Source organism: Schistocerca cancellata, chromosome 3, assembly GCF_023864275.1.
Source record: "Schistocerca cancellata isolate TAMUIC-IGC-003103 chromosome 3, iqSchCanc2.1, whole genome shotgun sequence".
NCBI lineage: Eukaryota > Metazoa > Arthropoda > Insecta > Orthoptera > Acrididae > Schistocerca > Schistocerca cancellata.
In genome coordinates this window covers 481,517,112-481,530,704 of record NC_064628.1, presented here as the reverse complement: position 1 = coordinate 481,530,704, position 13,593 = coordinate 481,517,112, and the positions used below count along the sequence as shown (strand labels likewise).

Here is a 13,593-nt window from a genome sequence, read left to right as displayed (position 1 = left end):
TTTTGATCAGACTGTGTAAGAGATGAAAATAGTAGTTTACATTGGCGAGGAGAAGGCAGCAAGTGCCATAACTCTATTTTCCAAAAACTTTGCATAGTGGAAGAGGGGTGAAAACAAGCGAATATCGGTCTCGGCTTAGGGTAGATACTTGACCATTTCTGAGAAAACGACAGTCCATGTTTTCGAATTACTTTGTGTGCCTTTTACAGAATCAGTAGTTCGACCGAAGCAATGTGACAGTGGCTAGCATCGCGGCTTCACGGTATTCGAAACCCGACAATTATTTTTATTTTTGTTTATCATTTATCTACCTATGTCCACAGAAGATTACTACACCAATTTTTTCCAGCATATATTGAAACAACGTTTCCCTATTCGTTTACTAGTTGCACGTTTGACGAATAAATGTAAAAAAATAAACGCAATAAATGGATAAAATAATTATTTGAATTTGTTTTCGACGATATTCCTGTAGCGTATCTTGATTATGATCAACTGCAAGCCCTAGTTTTGGCTCTGAGCACTATGGGACTTAACATCTGAGGTCATCAGTCCCCTAGACTGAGAACTACTTAAACCTAACTAACCTAAGGACATCAGACACATCCATGCTCGAGGCAGGATTCGAACCTGCGACCGTTGCAGCAGCGTGGTTCCGGACTGAAGTGCCTAGAAGCGCTCGGCCACAGTGGCCGGCCCCCCGTTTTCGGAAAAATGAACAGTTATGCTTGGTTTGCAGCAAAATAATTGCCAACGCCTGAATCTTCTGCAGTGTTAACGACATTTCTTCCCTACGTATGAAGAATCATACCAAGATATATCGCTGTGAAAAATTTGCCTCATGCTTGTGCTGTTCGGAATTTCTACGTTTACAATGTTTTTACGATCGGTATCATCTAAGGAACGCACCAAATCTTCATGAAGGATAAGGATAAGAATGACATACGCTAATTAGTAATGAAATATAAGAATTAAGAGAGATTGTAACCTCTGAAAATGTTGTTGTTGTTGTGGTCTTCAGTCCTGAGACTGGTTTGATGCAGCTCTCCATGCTACCCTATCCTGTGCAAGCTTCTTCATCTCCCAGTACTTACTGCAACCTTCATCCTTCTGAATCTGCTTAGTGTATTCATCTCTTGGTCTCTCTCTACGATTTTTACCCTCCACGCTGCCCTCCAATGCTAATTTTGTGATCCCTTGATGCCTCAGAACATGTCCTACTAACCCTCTGAAAATACTACACACATATACATTGCATAATTAATGTAATCCAGCTGTAATTTTGCAATTAATGTAAAGTCCTCGCATCCCCTAACTTGATAAGAAACGTTGTGTAGTAACCATCAAAGGACATAGGCAGACAATGAACAAATAAAATAAAAAATAATCGGGTTTCGAACATGAGATGCAAAAGTGAAACGGGGCTACACTAGCCAGTGTGTCACTAGATGGGTGGACCTAAGTGTGCGCTAAAAGGCATCTAAATTACGTCAAAAACTCTGAAGGTCCTTTTCTCAGAAACGGTCGAGTATCTAACAAGCGGAGACATATGCTCGGTTATTTCAGTTCCTCTTCCACTGAGCGAAGTTTCTGGGAAATCGGGTTGTGGAACTTGCCGTGTTCTCCTCGTGAGTGGCCAAAGTCATGCAAAGGTGTAGTGTTGTCGGCTGCTTAAGCCTATGCGGTGCACTTGTCACCACACAGTCGGCGACGATATGGCTCAACCATACCGCCGATCGCCCTGCCTGGCTCAGTGGAGGCCACGTGACGTCCGTTGGTCAGACATTTGAGAGAATTCTCTGCGACTGTTTACGCATATATAAACATTGCCTCTGCATTGCTAAAAACTGACAGTACAGACTGTACCTCTCGGAGACACGAATTCTCGTGTATTGCCTGATATACAGTACTATGACCCATGCGTCATACACTGATTGTCACCCAACGTTGAAAGCCGGTAACTCGCGCCCTACTGCCTTGTGCACCACACACGTTTCTGTAACAGGCTGCTAGGTATCGTGTTCACACTAGCGCCAGAATCCACGTCTATCAGTGTAAGTAGGCTGTTTATGTTTTCTTATTGGCAACGTTACGTAGCGCTCTGTATGAAAATCACTGGCTGTGCTGTGTGCAGTCTGTGGCTAGTTTGCATTGTTGTCTGCCATTGTAGTGTTGGGCAGCTGGATGTGAACAGCGCGTAGCGTTGAGCAGTTGGAGGTGAGCCGCCAGCAGTGGTGGATGTGGGGAGAGAGATGGCGGAGTTTTGAAAGTTTGTTATACTGGATATTATGAACTGCTATATATATTATGATGTTAAGGTAAATACATTCTTTGTTCTCTATTAAAATCTTTAATTTGCTAACTATGCCTATCAGTAGTTAGTGCCTTCCGTAGTTTGAATCTTTTATTTATCTGGCAGTAGTGGCGCTCGCTGTATTGCAGTAGTTCGAGTAACGAAGATTTTTGTGAGGTAAGTGATTTGTGAAAGGTACAGGTTAATGTTAGTCAGGGCCATTCCTTTGTAGGGATTTCTGAAAGTCAGATTGCGTTGCGCTAAAAAATATTGTACGTCAATACAAGCACAGTCGTATATAATTTTTCTAAGGGGACGTTTCATCAGCAACATTCGGGCATCACTCGCGGCACATATTCAAATAGGGCGACCTTTCCCGTGAAGTTCAGCCACTCTGTTCATGAAATGTCATCTATGCCAGCAAACTATTAGTAACTAACGCCATAACGCCACATACCCTCTAAGTTTCACATTATACTGAATTATAATACGCACCCAGCTCGCCAGATGTGACGCCTGTGATGATGGGGACTCGGTGGAAACGGCCCTCGACCAGCGCCGCGATAGGAGACTCTGAGATGAAGGCACCCTCCAGCTGAGGCTCGATATGCGGAGCCCAAGGGACGTATGAGAACATCACCTTCTCCTGAAATCGTGAATGACGTGACAGCGGACGACGTGGCGGGATTTCATACCTTTTTTTTTTTTAAAGAAGTAGGACTCATTAACTTAAGGGATGCGGTGCAGATATTGACATCTTGAATTAAATGGCCTGAAATGTACAGTTTCGCTCTTTACAAAACACAGTTTTTTTTTTTAAATATCAGCAGTCCTATCCCAAATATTAGTTTGAGGTGAAGGTTTTTGATACAAAATGCCAGCATGCATCATTTACAGGTTCATTAGTCGTTCTGATTATAGTCTAAAAGTGTAAAGGAATCACATTTCATTCATAACTGGACTAGTTCAAGCGATATTTTATTTTATATACATGAATTCCAGATGCGCTGGTTACTTTTACGATAGTAGTTTTATTTCTATAATTGACTTTAGATTTTCTATCAACTCGAAGAGCCCTCAAGTCGAAGACTGTGAGAATTTAATGCTGCAAACCACCCAGACGTAGTAAAATATGTCCTGAGCATTTTCGAGAAGAGGGCGTAGACGGAACACCAGTCTCGTCGTCCCATATTAACAAAAATGCTGGATTACGAAAGCAGCCTTTTCACATCACATACTTCACTTCTTCGTTATTCGAAACGTGCAACAAAAAGAAAGTTGCATTAACGAGGCCAAATGTAGCGTATTACTCCATCAAATAAGCGTTTAACACCAAGAAACGTTTGAAAACGCCTTCCTGACATTGTGTTGTTCGGGAAAGCACTGCAATATTTACTATTTAAAACAACTGTTGCATAGACGCAGCGGAAAGTAAGAACAAGAAGTAATTGTAAACAGTAGTCTGCTAATGTTTAGAGCCTAGCAACGTGGTGGCACTGGCTTCAAAGCAATGTACAGCGGAAGTCTGTAGCGCCACCTCCCATTATTATATCGCCATGGAAGCATACTGGGAAAACGCATTTATTGTAGGAAACACATGTGCGACACAGCCTACTGTACTGCTCAAGTGTGTGGGGCTCATACGAAATAGGACTAACAGGAGATATCGAATATCCAACAAAGTAGAGCAACACGAATGGTCACAGCTGTATCGCACTGGTGAATGTCACGAAGATGCCGGAAAAACCGAATTGGCGGACGCTTGCAGATAGGCGTGAATTAACCGCTCACAAAGTTTCAAGGAACTCCTAACGCCAGGCTTCATTGCAACAGTTTATTTATTCACAACCGGTTTCGGTCGATGACCATCATGCTATACCAGTATCAACGTTAAAAAAATTAAAAATAAAGAAATTCTTCAGTGTACGAAACGTCATAAAGACACGAAAAATTGGCCATTACAAGTCACATGTCAATTATTTTGAACCGTAATATCATATTAGATGTCAATCTTATAAATAATAACACAGAAGACAGTAATTATCCCTCACATCACAGACAGGAGACTGGACATATTTAGCCTTGATATAACCTAAAAGTACTCGTAAACTCAAAGATAACACCATAAAGATGTCCAGTCAATATGAACCATGACATACAAACGTAATTTTAAAGTAAAAAGTACTGATAACAACAAAGATTTTATTAAACATTGTTAATGATTTCTGATTGTTGAAAACTGATTTTAAATTTTTTAATTTATATACATTTCCCACCTTGTCTTATCCATTTCTTGGTCACACACTTTGTCCCATTGTATGCAATGTTTAATTGCCTAAACCAGATGACCCCGATTCTCCCTTTTTTTTAATATTATAACCTCATATACAGTTTGTTTGATGTTCCACACTGACCTTTTAGTCTGACACATTTTGATATCGTGTAGTGATCCCTCTTGGGAAATGTATTCGATATAATTCCTGTTTGTCTATAAGTTTGATATCATGTGCCACATTATTTAGCCCCACAGATGGACATGTAATTTTGCTTTTGGAGACAGATTTTCTGCATACTATCACTAAGGTGCTCTTTGCTAAGTTATTCAGTTTTAAGACTGTGTACTTTTTTTTTCTTCTTTGTTAACCTCGGTTAATTTTTTCGTGTATCTATGATCATGTAGCTTCTCAGTAATATACTGGGGACCTCAGCTTTAATCATTTACTCATATGTCATTTGTTCCAGAGTCCCTGCAGTTGGGGCATGTGATACACCGAATTGTGCATTGTACTCATAAATTATATTATATATATACTATCGGCACACTATTGGCACCTTTTCTTTAATTATGTTTCACAGGTTTTGTCTCAGGTTACATTATTCTCATTTCATCCAGATCCCCATTGTAATGTGTGCATAATGTTAATTGCACAGAAAATAAAAAAAAAATTGAAAATAATTTTGATAGTTGATACTTGTGACCAAGTGGTCATACGATTATCCTCTTCTGTTCGCATATTACTGTTACTTTACTGTGATCTTTCATATTATGTGTGCTTTCTTTCTTAAAATTATCTTTGGATGTCATGGTTCACATTGACTAGACTTCTTTGTGGTGTTATCTTTGAGATTAAGATTCCTTTGGCTACTCAGGTTATGTCCAGACTACATACGTCCAGTCTCCTATGTGTTTGGATGCCGGTGGTTACTGATAGGGGATAATTATTGTCTTCTTTTTTATTATTCATGAGCTTGAAAGATAATGCAATTTAATGGTTCGGCATGACTGACATGTGACTCGTATTGGTCAATTTTTGGTAAGTTTCGTCTTTGTATTTTCGTCTCTTTATGATTTCTGTACATTGAGGTCTTATTGTCATTTTTGTCTTCTTAACGTTGATTCGTTGATCGAAACCGGCAGTAAATAAATAAACTGTTCTAATGCTGCTTAGTATCATGAGTTTCCTAAAGCATTTATACGCAGATAACAACAGCCTGAAGAAGACATTTGAAAGTTTCAAGAACTGGTATTAAATGAGAAATCTAGGAGTACACTACAAAGTACCAAGGCAGCACTCCTGCAGGAACCGCGTACACAGGGTTAGAGTTATTACAGCGCACACAGACGCGTTTAAGTCATCGTTCCTTTCTGTTTCATACGCGAATGGAGTGGATTGAAACCAAAAACATTATACAGTGAGAAATATCCTTTACCACGCATTTCACAGTGAACTGCAGATCACAGACGTATATGCAGAGGTAAATATAGATGTAGATAAATGCAGCTCTGTACTAATGGATTCGGCTTCTGAAATGGGAAGCTAAGGCTAAAATGAGTCCGATTTCAAGGATGGGTTTTCAGATCGGTCTGAGAGAAGTCGTGATAAGATTTTTCACAGCTGTCCAAACAGTAAGTAAACATATTGTTTTATATTATATATACTGATGAAAACCAGTTTTCAATAAAATACGTTGGAGACACCCCGAACGAAACCGTAAAGTGGTTACTGTGTTGTGCTCGTTCTCGGAACGGGAGTGGTCCAGCCCACGTTAAACCATCTAGGCTTAAGTTTTCCGTCATTTCTCTGAATCACCCATATAGTATTCTGGAATCGTTATGACGAATAGGCCTCTGGCTATTTCCTTTGCCGTCTTTCTTCAAATAGATTAGTAAGAAGTCCTAACTGAACAGATGGTCAGCGTTATGTCACACTAACTTAAGTTCTATTCTTCCTTTTGTCTACTGTACCATATTTCCTTTTATAGAGAAGTAAATTTTAGTACGAGATGATTTGTGGACAACCATGAACAAACGCAATGAGAAAATCAACGGCTCTGGAGACGGGACGTGTAAATATTACACATCCACGAGTCACTGACAGAGGGAAGTAAAGTCAATGTCTCAACACTTCCTGCTACGACAAAAGAGGCACGCCATACTGAGCATGACACCATTGCCCACATTAAAGCTGTACGTCACCTATCGAAGGAGTGGTCTGTTATTTTGAACAATGTATTGTATTAGTAAACTTTGTATTAGGTTTGGTATTACTGCACCCAATTAAGAGAACTGCCTCCAAATCTTCATAATCAAACTTGTTCGCTGTGCTGACTTAACACACTTCATTTTTGAAAATGTTTACACACAAACATAAGTTGTTCAAAACACTGATGCCTCAACAGAAGCAAATTTATTCAGTTTCGGAAACTCGACATAAAATAAGCAGCCGTAAAATTCAACAAGTTTTGCTTCTCGGTGCTTCTATTTCAACAAGTAATTTCCTTTGCAAATAAGTGAGTTCCTACTGTAATTCAACTCTCACATCATCAAGATTATAGTCAAACGAATTCTGGAATAGAAGAACGCCACTCTCGGATTCGAAAATGCTTCTTCCAGTCACGAACATTTTTTTCGGAAAATCTAGGTTGACTTCCTCACGCATTGTAGCACAAAACTCTCTGAAACAGTGAAAATTAGGAGAGCTTTCCTCTTCCGGTTGTGATACAAGCAACAACAATTTACTCCGAAATCCTTTGATGATTCTGCACAGATCACATATAAGGTTATTCCTTTCGCCGAAGTTTCAAGTTCGGGTAATTCACGTTGGTTGTAATGTCGACCAAAAATGACAACTTCGACAGCTATGAATCAGCTCTATCTTTTTCGTCGACAAAAACATCTGTTTCGTTTCGGGGCTTATGAAAACGAAACAGGAATTTACCGCAGCTGGGCCACTTCCCTGCTGTGTGGTAAGGCAAATCACAGATTCGGACTCAGTTTCTTCAAGAAGCGCATGGAACCGTCGGTGACTGAGTGCATGTCCCAAAATTAAGTTCACTGCTTTAAATACACAAGAAATTCCTACAGAGTGCTTGGTGACATAGCAGAGTATGAAAAGAGTGCCGAAAGTCTGCACATCTTGCAACTGGGTCCTGATCGCTGAACATAGTAACTGTAAGGCACATGCCAGCCAGGAGGTCTCCGCACGTTTGAAAATCTCCTAGTACTCTAAATACAATATTTAAATTGAAATTGTATGACGTCTCGTGTTCCATACGTTTTCTGAAACACATTCAAGTACTGTCGGCGTGCCGGATGAATTGACGTCGCGGGCCGGACGATTTAGCCGGAAGTGCTGGTCAGCCAGGCCGCATGCAATTGATCGGAAAAGGTAGTGGCCAGAGGGAGAATATGGCGGATGGGGTAGAACTTACCATTTCAACGTTTCCAAGTATGTTTTGACGAGTATTGCGACATGGGGTCGAGCATTGTCATGCTGCAAAATCTCCTTTCCGTGTCTATCGCTGTATTGAGGCCGTTTGTCTTTCAGTGCTCGACTCAAACGTATCAACTGCTTTCGATAGCGATCTCCTGTGATTCTTTCCGTCGGTTTCAGTAGTTTCGTAAACCTTCTCTCTTCCACCGCCATACCGGTCTTCGACGTCAAAACAACCGTCCTTGCAGCGTTGAAACCATTCTCTGCATGTTCTTTCATCAACAGGTGCATCACCATAGGTCTTGCCCAGCATTTTATCAGCCTCAGCCGCACATTTCTTCATCTTGATGCAGATAATTAAACCTTCCCGTAAACGACACGAAATAGGGTCGTAAGTTGACATATTCAATTGAGAATAACTTTGAAATGCAATCACAAACTGACTAATATTTTGAAATTCCTAAGCTTCACCTGCACCACCACTTGCCGCTACTGCCATCTATTGCGAAACGGCGAAAGGAAAGTTATACAGCTAATAGATGTATCTGTAGGGCTTGGGGAATCGTGGTCGTCGCAGTCTACTGGATTTCCGTTTGGTCGTATTCTGACTCTACGGGAGACTCTTCGAAAGCATTGTCTAACACGCTGCACTTGAGTTGTCAACTGTGTACAGTTGTCGGTGGCAGTTCCTTGACCAGCTTCGATAACACTTGATAACATAACCAAACACTGTCTTCAAAAATCGTATCCGGCATCTGTATGACCTTCTTTATGGATGATTGCAGCCAGAGGCGAATAATCAAATTTCTGAAATTATACAGTGTGTTCTCTCCACAGATATGTGACTTTGTGATTATCATCGTATTCGGTGCGTAACCTACGTATATAACAGATCAGTGAAACTTCATTCATGTGAGACCAGTACCTCAGGGTGTTCAGTTTTAGTTTTTAATCAGAATTTAATATTCTCCTTTTCAAATTTATACATTTAGACAAAAAATTAAATAAGCTCATACAAGTTCCAGAATTACTTACGTTTTCGGAATTTTAAGTCTCGAACCGATTGAATGCACTGTGGCCTAGAAATGATCGTCACCATGACTCCCACATTTCTCCGTTTAAGATTATACTTCCACTACACTTCGTTTTCACGATGTCTCCATCGTTTATGAGATCTCCCTTACATCTCTTCTCTCTAATTCTTTTGTCATGGGTCTGTATGTTGTCATTATTTTAGGATTTTTCCCTTACTTCATACGCTGCATATGTCGCAGTCAAACGAGACTCTCAGATCTGGTGTAGCAATTTTATCATATTTAGTTCCTTTCTTCTGCTGTTATATGGGATGCGACCTGCGAGATTACATCTTTTGACATGGTTAGAAACCTCCTGAGTTTCGTCCTCATCAGATTCGCGCATTGTCCTTATTTGAGAAACTTATATTGCTGTCGACTCCACTATTTAACTTGTATTACAATGTCTTTAGTTTTAACATTTTTTGAGTAATCTGGAGATATTTTGGTATATTGTTCTTATTTTGATAAGGTTGTATCTCTTTCTTAGCTTATGTCACACCAACATATTTTAATATCTCAAGTAACTTTTCATCTACTGCAGTTTTAAGCTTGCTTATTTTGTTCCTTTGGAAAGATTAATCTGGAGTTTTCAACAGAAACGTTATCGTAGGAAACATATCTTTTGCATGTGAGTACAGCGCTTTTTAATGGGCTTCCATATGCTGCAGGATTACTTGAACGTCAGCAAATAAAAGATTCGAAGAATCAAAATCTCGGTTTCAGTCTCGCAGAAAGTCAGGAGAAGACCTTCATCTACGTTTACATCTTTGCTCTGAAAATCACTATGAAGCGTGTTGCAGAGGATGGTTTTTTGTACCCCATGTATTAAGGCTTCTTCCCTATCCTTTCGCAAATGGAGAGTGGGAATACTGACTGCTTGTGCGCTTCTGTGAGAATTGCTACTATTCTTCTACGAGATACGAACGTAAGGGCCATAGAATATCTATAGATTCTGCACTCAGATACAGTTCTTGAAGATTTTTAAAAAGTTTCTTGCGAGATGCACGACGTCTTGCTTCGTATTTGCTGTGATGTAACCAAGCCTTATTCACATTATGAACTCTCTGATACCGGTGGATATCGACAGTGTCATTTGTAGAACAGTAACATCAGACAAAACTGTTTTTACGTGAATGTCATATTTTGTGTGTTAGCGCTTCCATTCGATGTGAAGAGAAGCATAATGAAAATTTTATAAAGCTATTTAAAACATTCCTAACGATTTTTATTCTTCTTTAAGTAAGGAATGAATTTATAAGTGAATTTAAATATTGTCTTTACCTGTGATGTATATAATTAGGTTCTTTGCCTAAAACGTCCCCGCTTGCCCTGAAGAGTAGTCGTGTGAACTTGTATATAAAAAGATAAAAAGCAGACATGTTTTGTACCAAGAGAAGTTTGCAGATCAGGGGAATATATGAAAGTTATTTATGTCACCAGTTGTTCGAAGTGTTTAATGATACAAATGTTAAAAGTGTGAACATTTATTATTTCTTAAATAGCGGCCTATCGAACTTTCACAATCGTGGAATGTTTCAGATTTCTTCTTACAGGAAAATCCGGAGACGACAATCATACTCCAAAGACAAGGAAGCCAAAATATAAAACGAGCTAAGTACCAAATACAAAAACTATATAAAGTGAGGATGTCCACTTTTAAATGGTGGTGTGACCTTTTACTGAAAGTGGCGTGTTGCGTTGCCGGTTGAGATTTTTCAGGATTTCTGTTACACACTCTCTCCACTCAGGCAACACTGCGACCATTTGCACCACCCTTCCTTGTATACGCTCAATGCGCTTTGCAGATCACAAAAATTTTGGAAATTTATGGTAAGATCTTATGGGACCAAACTGCTGAGGTCATCGGTCCCTAAGCTTATACACTACTTAATCTATCTTAAACTAACTTACGCTAAGGACAACACACACACACCCATGCCCGAGGGAGGACTCGAACCTCCGACGGGGGGAGCCGCGGGAATCGTGACAAGGCGCCTTTTTTTCCGATACAGTTCGTTGCGTTTCGTCTGGGCGGACGTGACAAGACATCCGTTCAAGTTCATCGTTCATTCCTTGACTCAGTTTTTTTTGTTACAGAGAGCACGCAGCACTCTGACAGAACATGCTGAACTACCGTGCCGGCTATCCCGCATGGCTACCCCGCACGGTTGCAGATCTGACTTCATATAGATACCATACATTTCATTGCATATGGACCGTGTAAGTCACCGTTCTGTTTACCTCCTTTTATTGTTCGTTATTCTTCGCTATAATCTGGTTGCTTGGAAAATTATGTATCAGATATTAATAAATAGCCAGATATAGTGGGCGAACTTACTCCCGTGCTGCATGCGCCAATAATTGAAGTTCTCACTGTCTGGTTAAGAGGTATGCCCTATCTATTCTTCTACACTGTTCTAAGGTTCAGCCCCTTCCAAAATATTCTATTAATATTGAGGACGTTGTAATGTGTAAACACTTTTGTACGACACATTTAATTTTATTCCACTTTACCTTCATGTAACAAGTCCCTACTTGTTCTGATTGTACACACTCGGCAATTGCAGTAACTCATTTTCACGAATTTGTGTGAGTCTACCATTGCCGTTTCATTTCTATGTGAATGCCTTTATTATACAACTACTCCTTCCGATACAAAGTATAATTCTGAGCTTCAACGTTCTAACTTTGCTCTCTCATATGAGCGTTCTACTGGCGTTTTAACTTCGGTGTGACTATCAGTATAATCTCTCCGCGGAAATCCTCCACTTTCACGGGCGGTCGCGAAAAGCGCAGGCACTCGGGATCTGCCCTGTAAGCATGCGCCGGCTTGTCTGACTCAGTCCTTCGCACCAAAAGATCTCCAGGCGTCAATTTCTCCCTTGTAGAACGATGCAGCATCCCAGTTAGCGATTCCGCTGCGCTGAAGCAACAGCCACAACTTTCGCTGCTCGATACGATACATAAAACAAGAATTCGATAATGAACATTCTGTGGCTGATTAATAATAATGTTACGGGAACTGTCGTTGTGCCTGATGTAAAAAAAGCGTACACTATGCCTTTAGACATCGACTGCATTGCTTAGTCATAAGACTGCTGGAAGTAGGCCTTAAATATCCATTAGATACGAGGGTTGGAACTTGAATAGTGGCAACTATTTATTTACAGCTCGTACAAAATAGATACGTGTTTCAAAGTTTTACTGACATTCAACGTAGTCACCAGCATTGTGTATAACCCGTTGCCAGCGATGCGGAAGTCGTAGGATACTCTTAGCACTGCCAGTTGTGTTGACAGTTCGAGCGGCGCGGTCTATTGACGGTCGAATTTGTAGCAGTTCTGAAGCGAATGCCGTGAAGTGTTTCCTTCAGTTTAGATGCTTCAAATGGCTCTGAGCACTATGGGACTTAACTTCTGTGGTCATCAGTCCCCAAAAACTTAGAACTACTTAAACCTAACCAACCTAAGGACATCACACACATCCATGCCCGAAGCAGGATTCGAACCTGCGGTAGTAGCGGTCACGCGGTTCCAGACTGAAGCGCCTTTAACCGCACGGCCACACCGGCCAGCCCTTCAGTTTAGAAATCGAGTTGAACTCACGAGGGCTTAAGTCAGGGGAGTGCAGTAGGTGGTATAGCACTTAGCAGGTCCATCAGTCAAACAAATCTGTAACAGGTTGCACTGTACGTGCTTGAGCATTGTCCTGCAAAATGATGGTCAGGTCCTGCAGAAAATGTCATCACTTCTGTCTCTATGCTGTTCATTTTTGGAACACAACCTCAGAATTGCTCGTCGCATATGCTGCTGCATGCAACGCCTTCCGCAGGCTGTTGAAAGCAGTATTGAAACTTTTTAATGTGCAGCCTTGTAAGCTTTTCTCGGTTTTAACAGTTAATGATTCTATCCTGTGAAATTATGAAGAATTGCACACATGACCTCTCACCACAAATCCACAAAATAACTACTCCTAGTCCTGAAACTAGGAACGTTATCTGCTTAACGGAAAATCTGCTCTACTCTGTAACGATACCTCGAATAAAATCCTCTGCATCTGCAATTGAAACACACGTCCCGGACAGCAGTTGGATACCAACCTATCGCCCGCCATACGGCCAACCAGTAGTGATAGTCAAGACTGCCTTTTCTTTTCATGGGAGGACCCTTCGGTTATCATTCTCGGCATCCTTGCAGCACAGCGATACGTCGACGATCCCGTTTTATTGCCCTTCATGACAAACCATCCTGGGCTTACATTTCAGCGAGATAATGCCCGTCTGCAAACGGCGAGACATTCTCCCGCTTGTCTTCGTCCTTGCCAAGCCCTACCTTGGACAGGAAGGTCGCCAGATCACTTCCCAACTGAAAACATTTTGAACATTATAGGCAGGGCCCTCCTATCGGCTAACGCGCCAGTTGGACATAATTTGACACGATATCGCTCCGCAGGACGTTCAACAACTCTATCAATCAATGGCAAGCCGAGTAACGCTTGCATAAAGGCCAGA

The 13,593-nt window shown here is 40.8% G+C and overlaps 1 protein-coding gene across 1 annotated transcript in view; it reads right to left on the bottom strand.

Moving 5' to 3' along the window:
* Positions 1 to 13,593, bottom strand: part of LOC126176750 (juvenile hormone esterase-like) — a 128,030-nt gene that overhangs the window by 55,658 nt on the left and 58,779 nt on the right. The window contains exon 6 of the mRNA XM_049923917.1: positions 2,789 to 2,939. Coding sequence (XP_049779874.1) covers positions 2,789 to 2,939 — 151 coding nt within the window. The remainder of the gene's footprint in view (positions 1 to 2,788; positions 2,940 to 13,593) is intronic.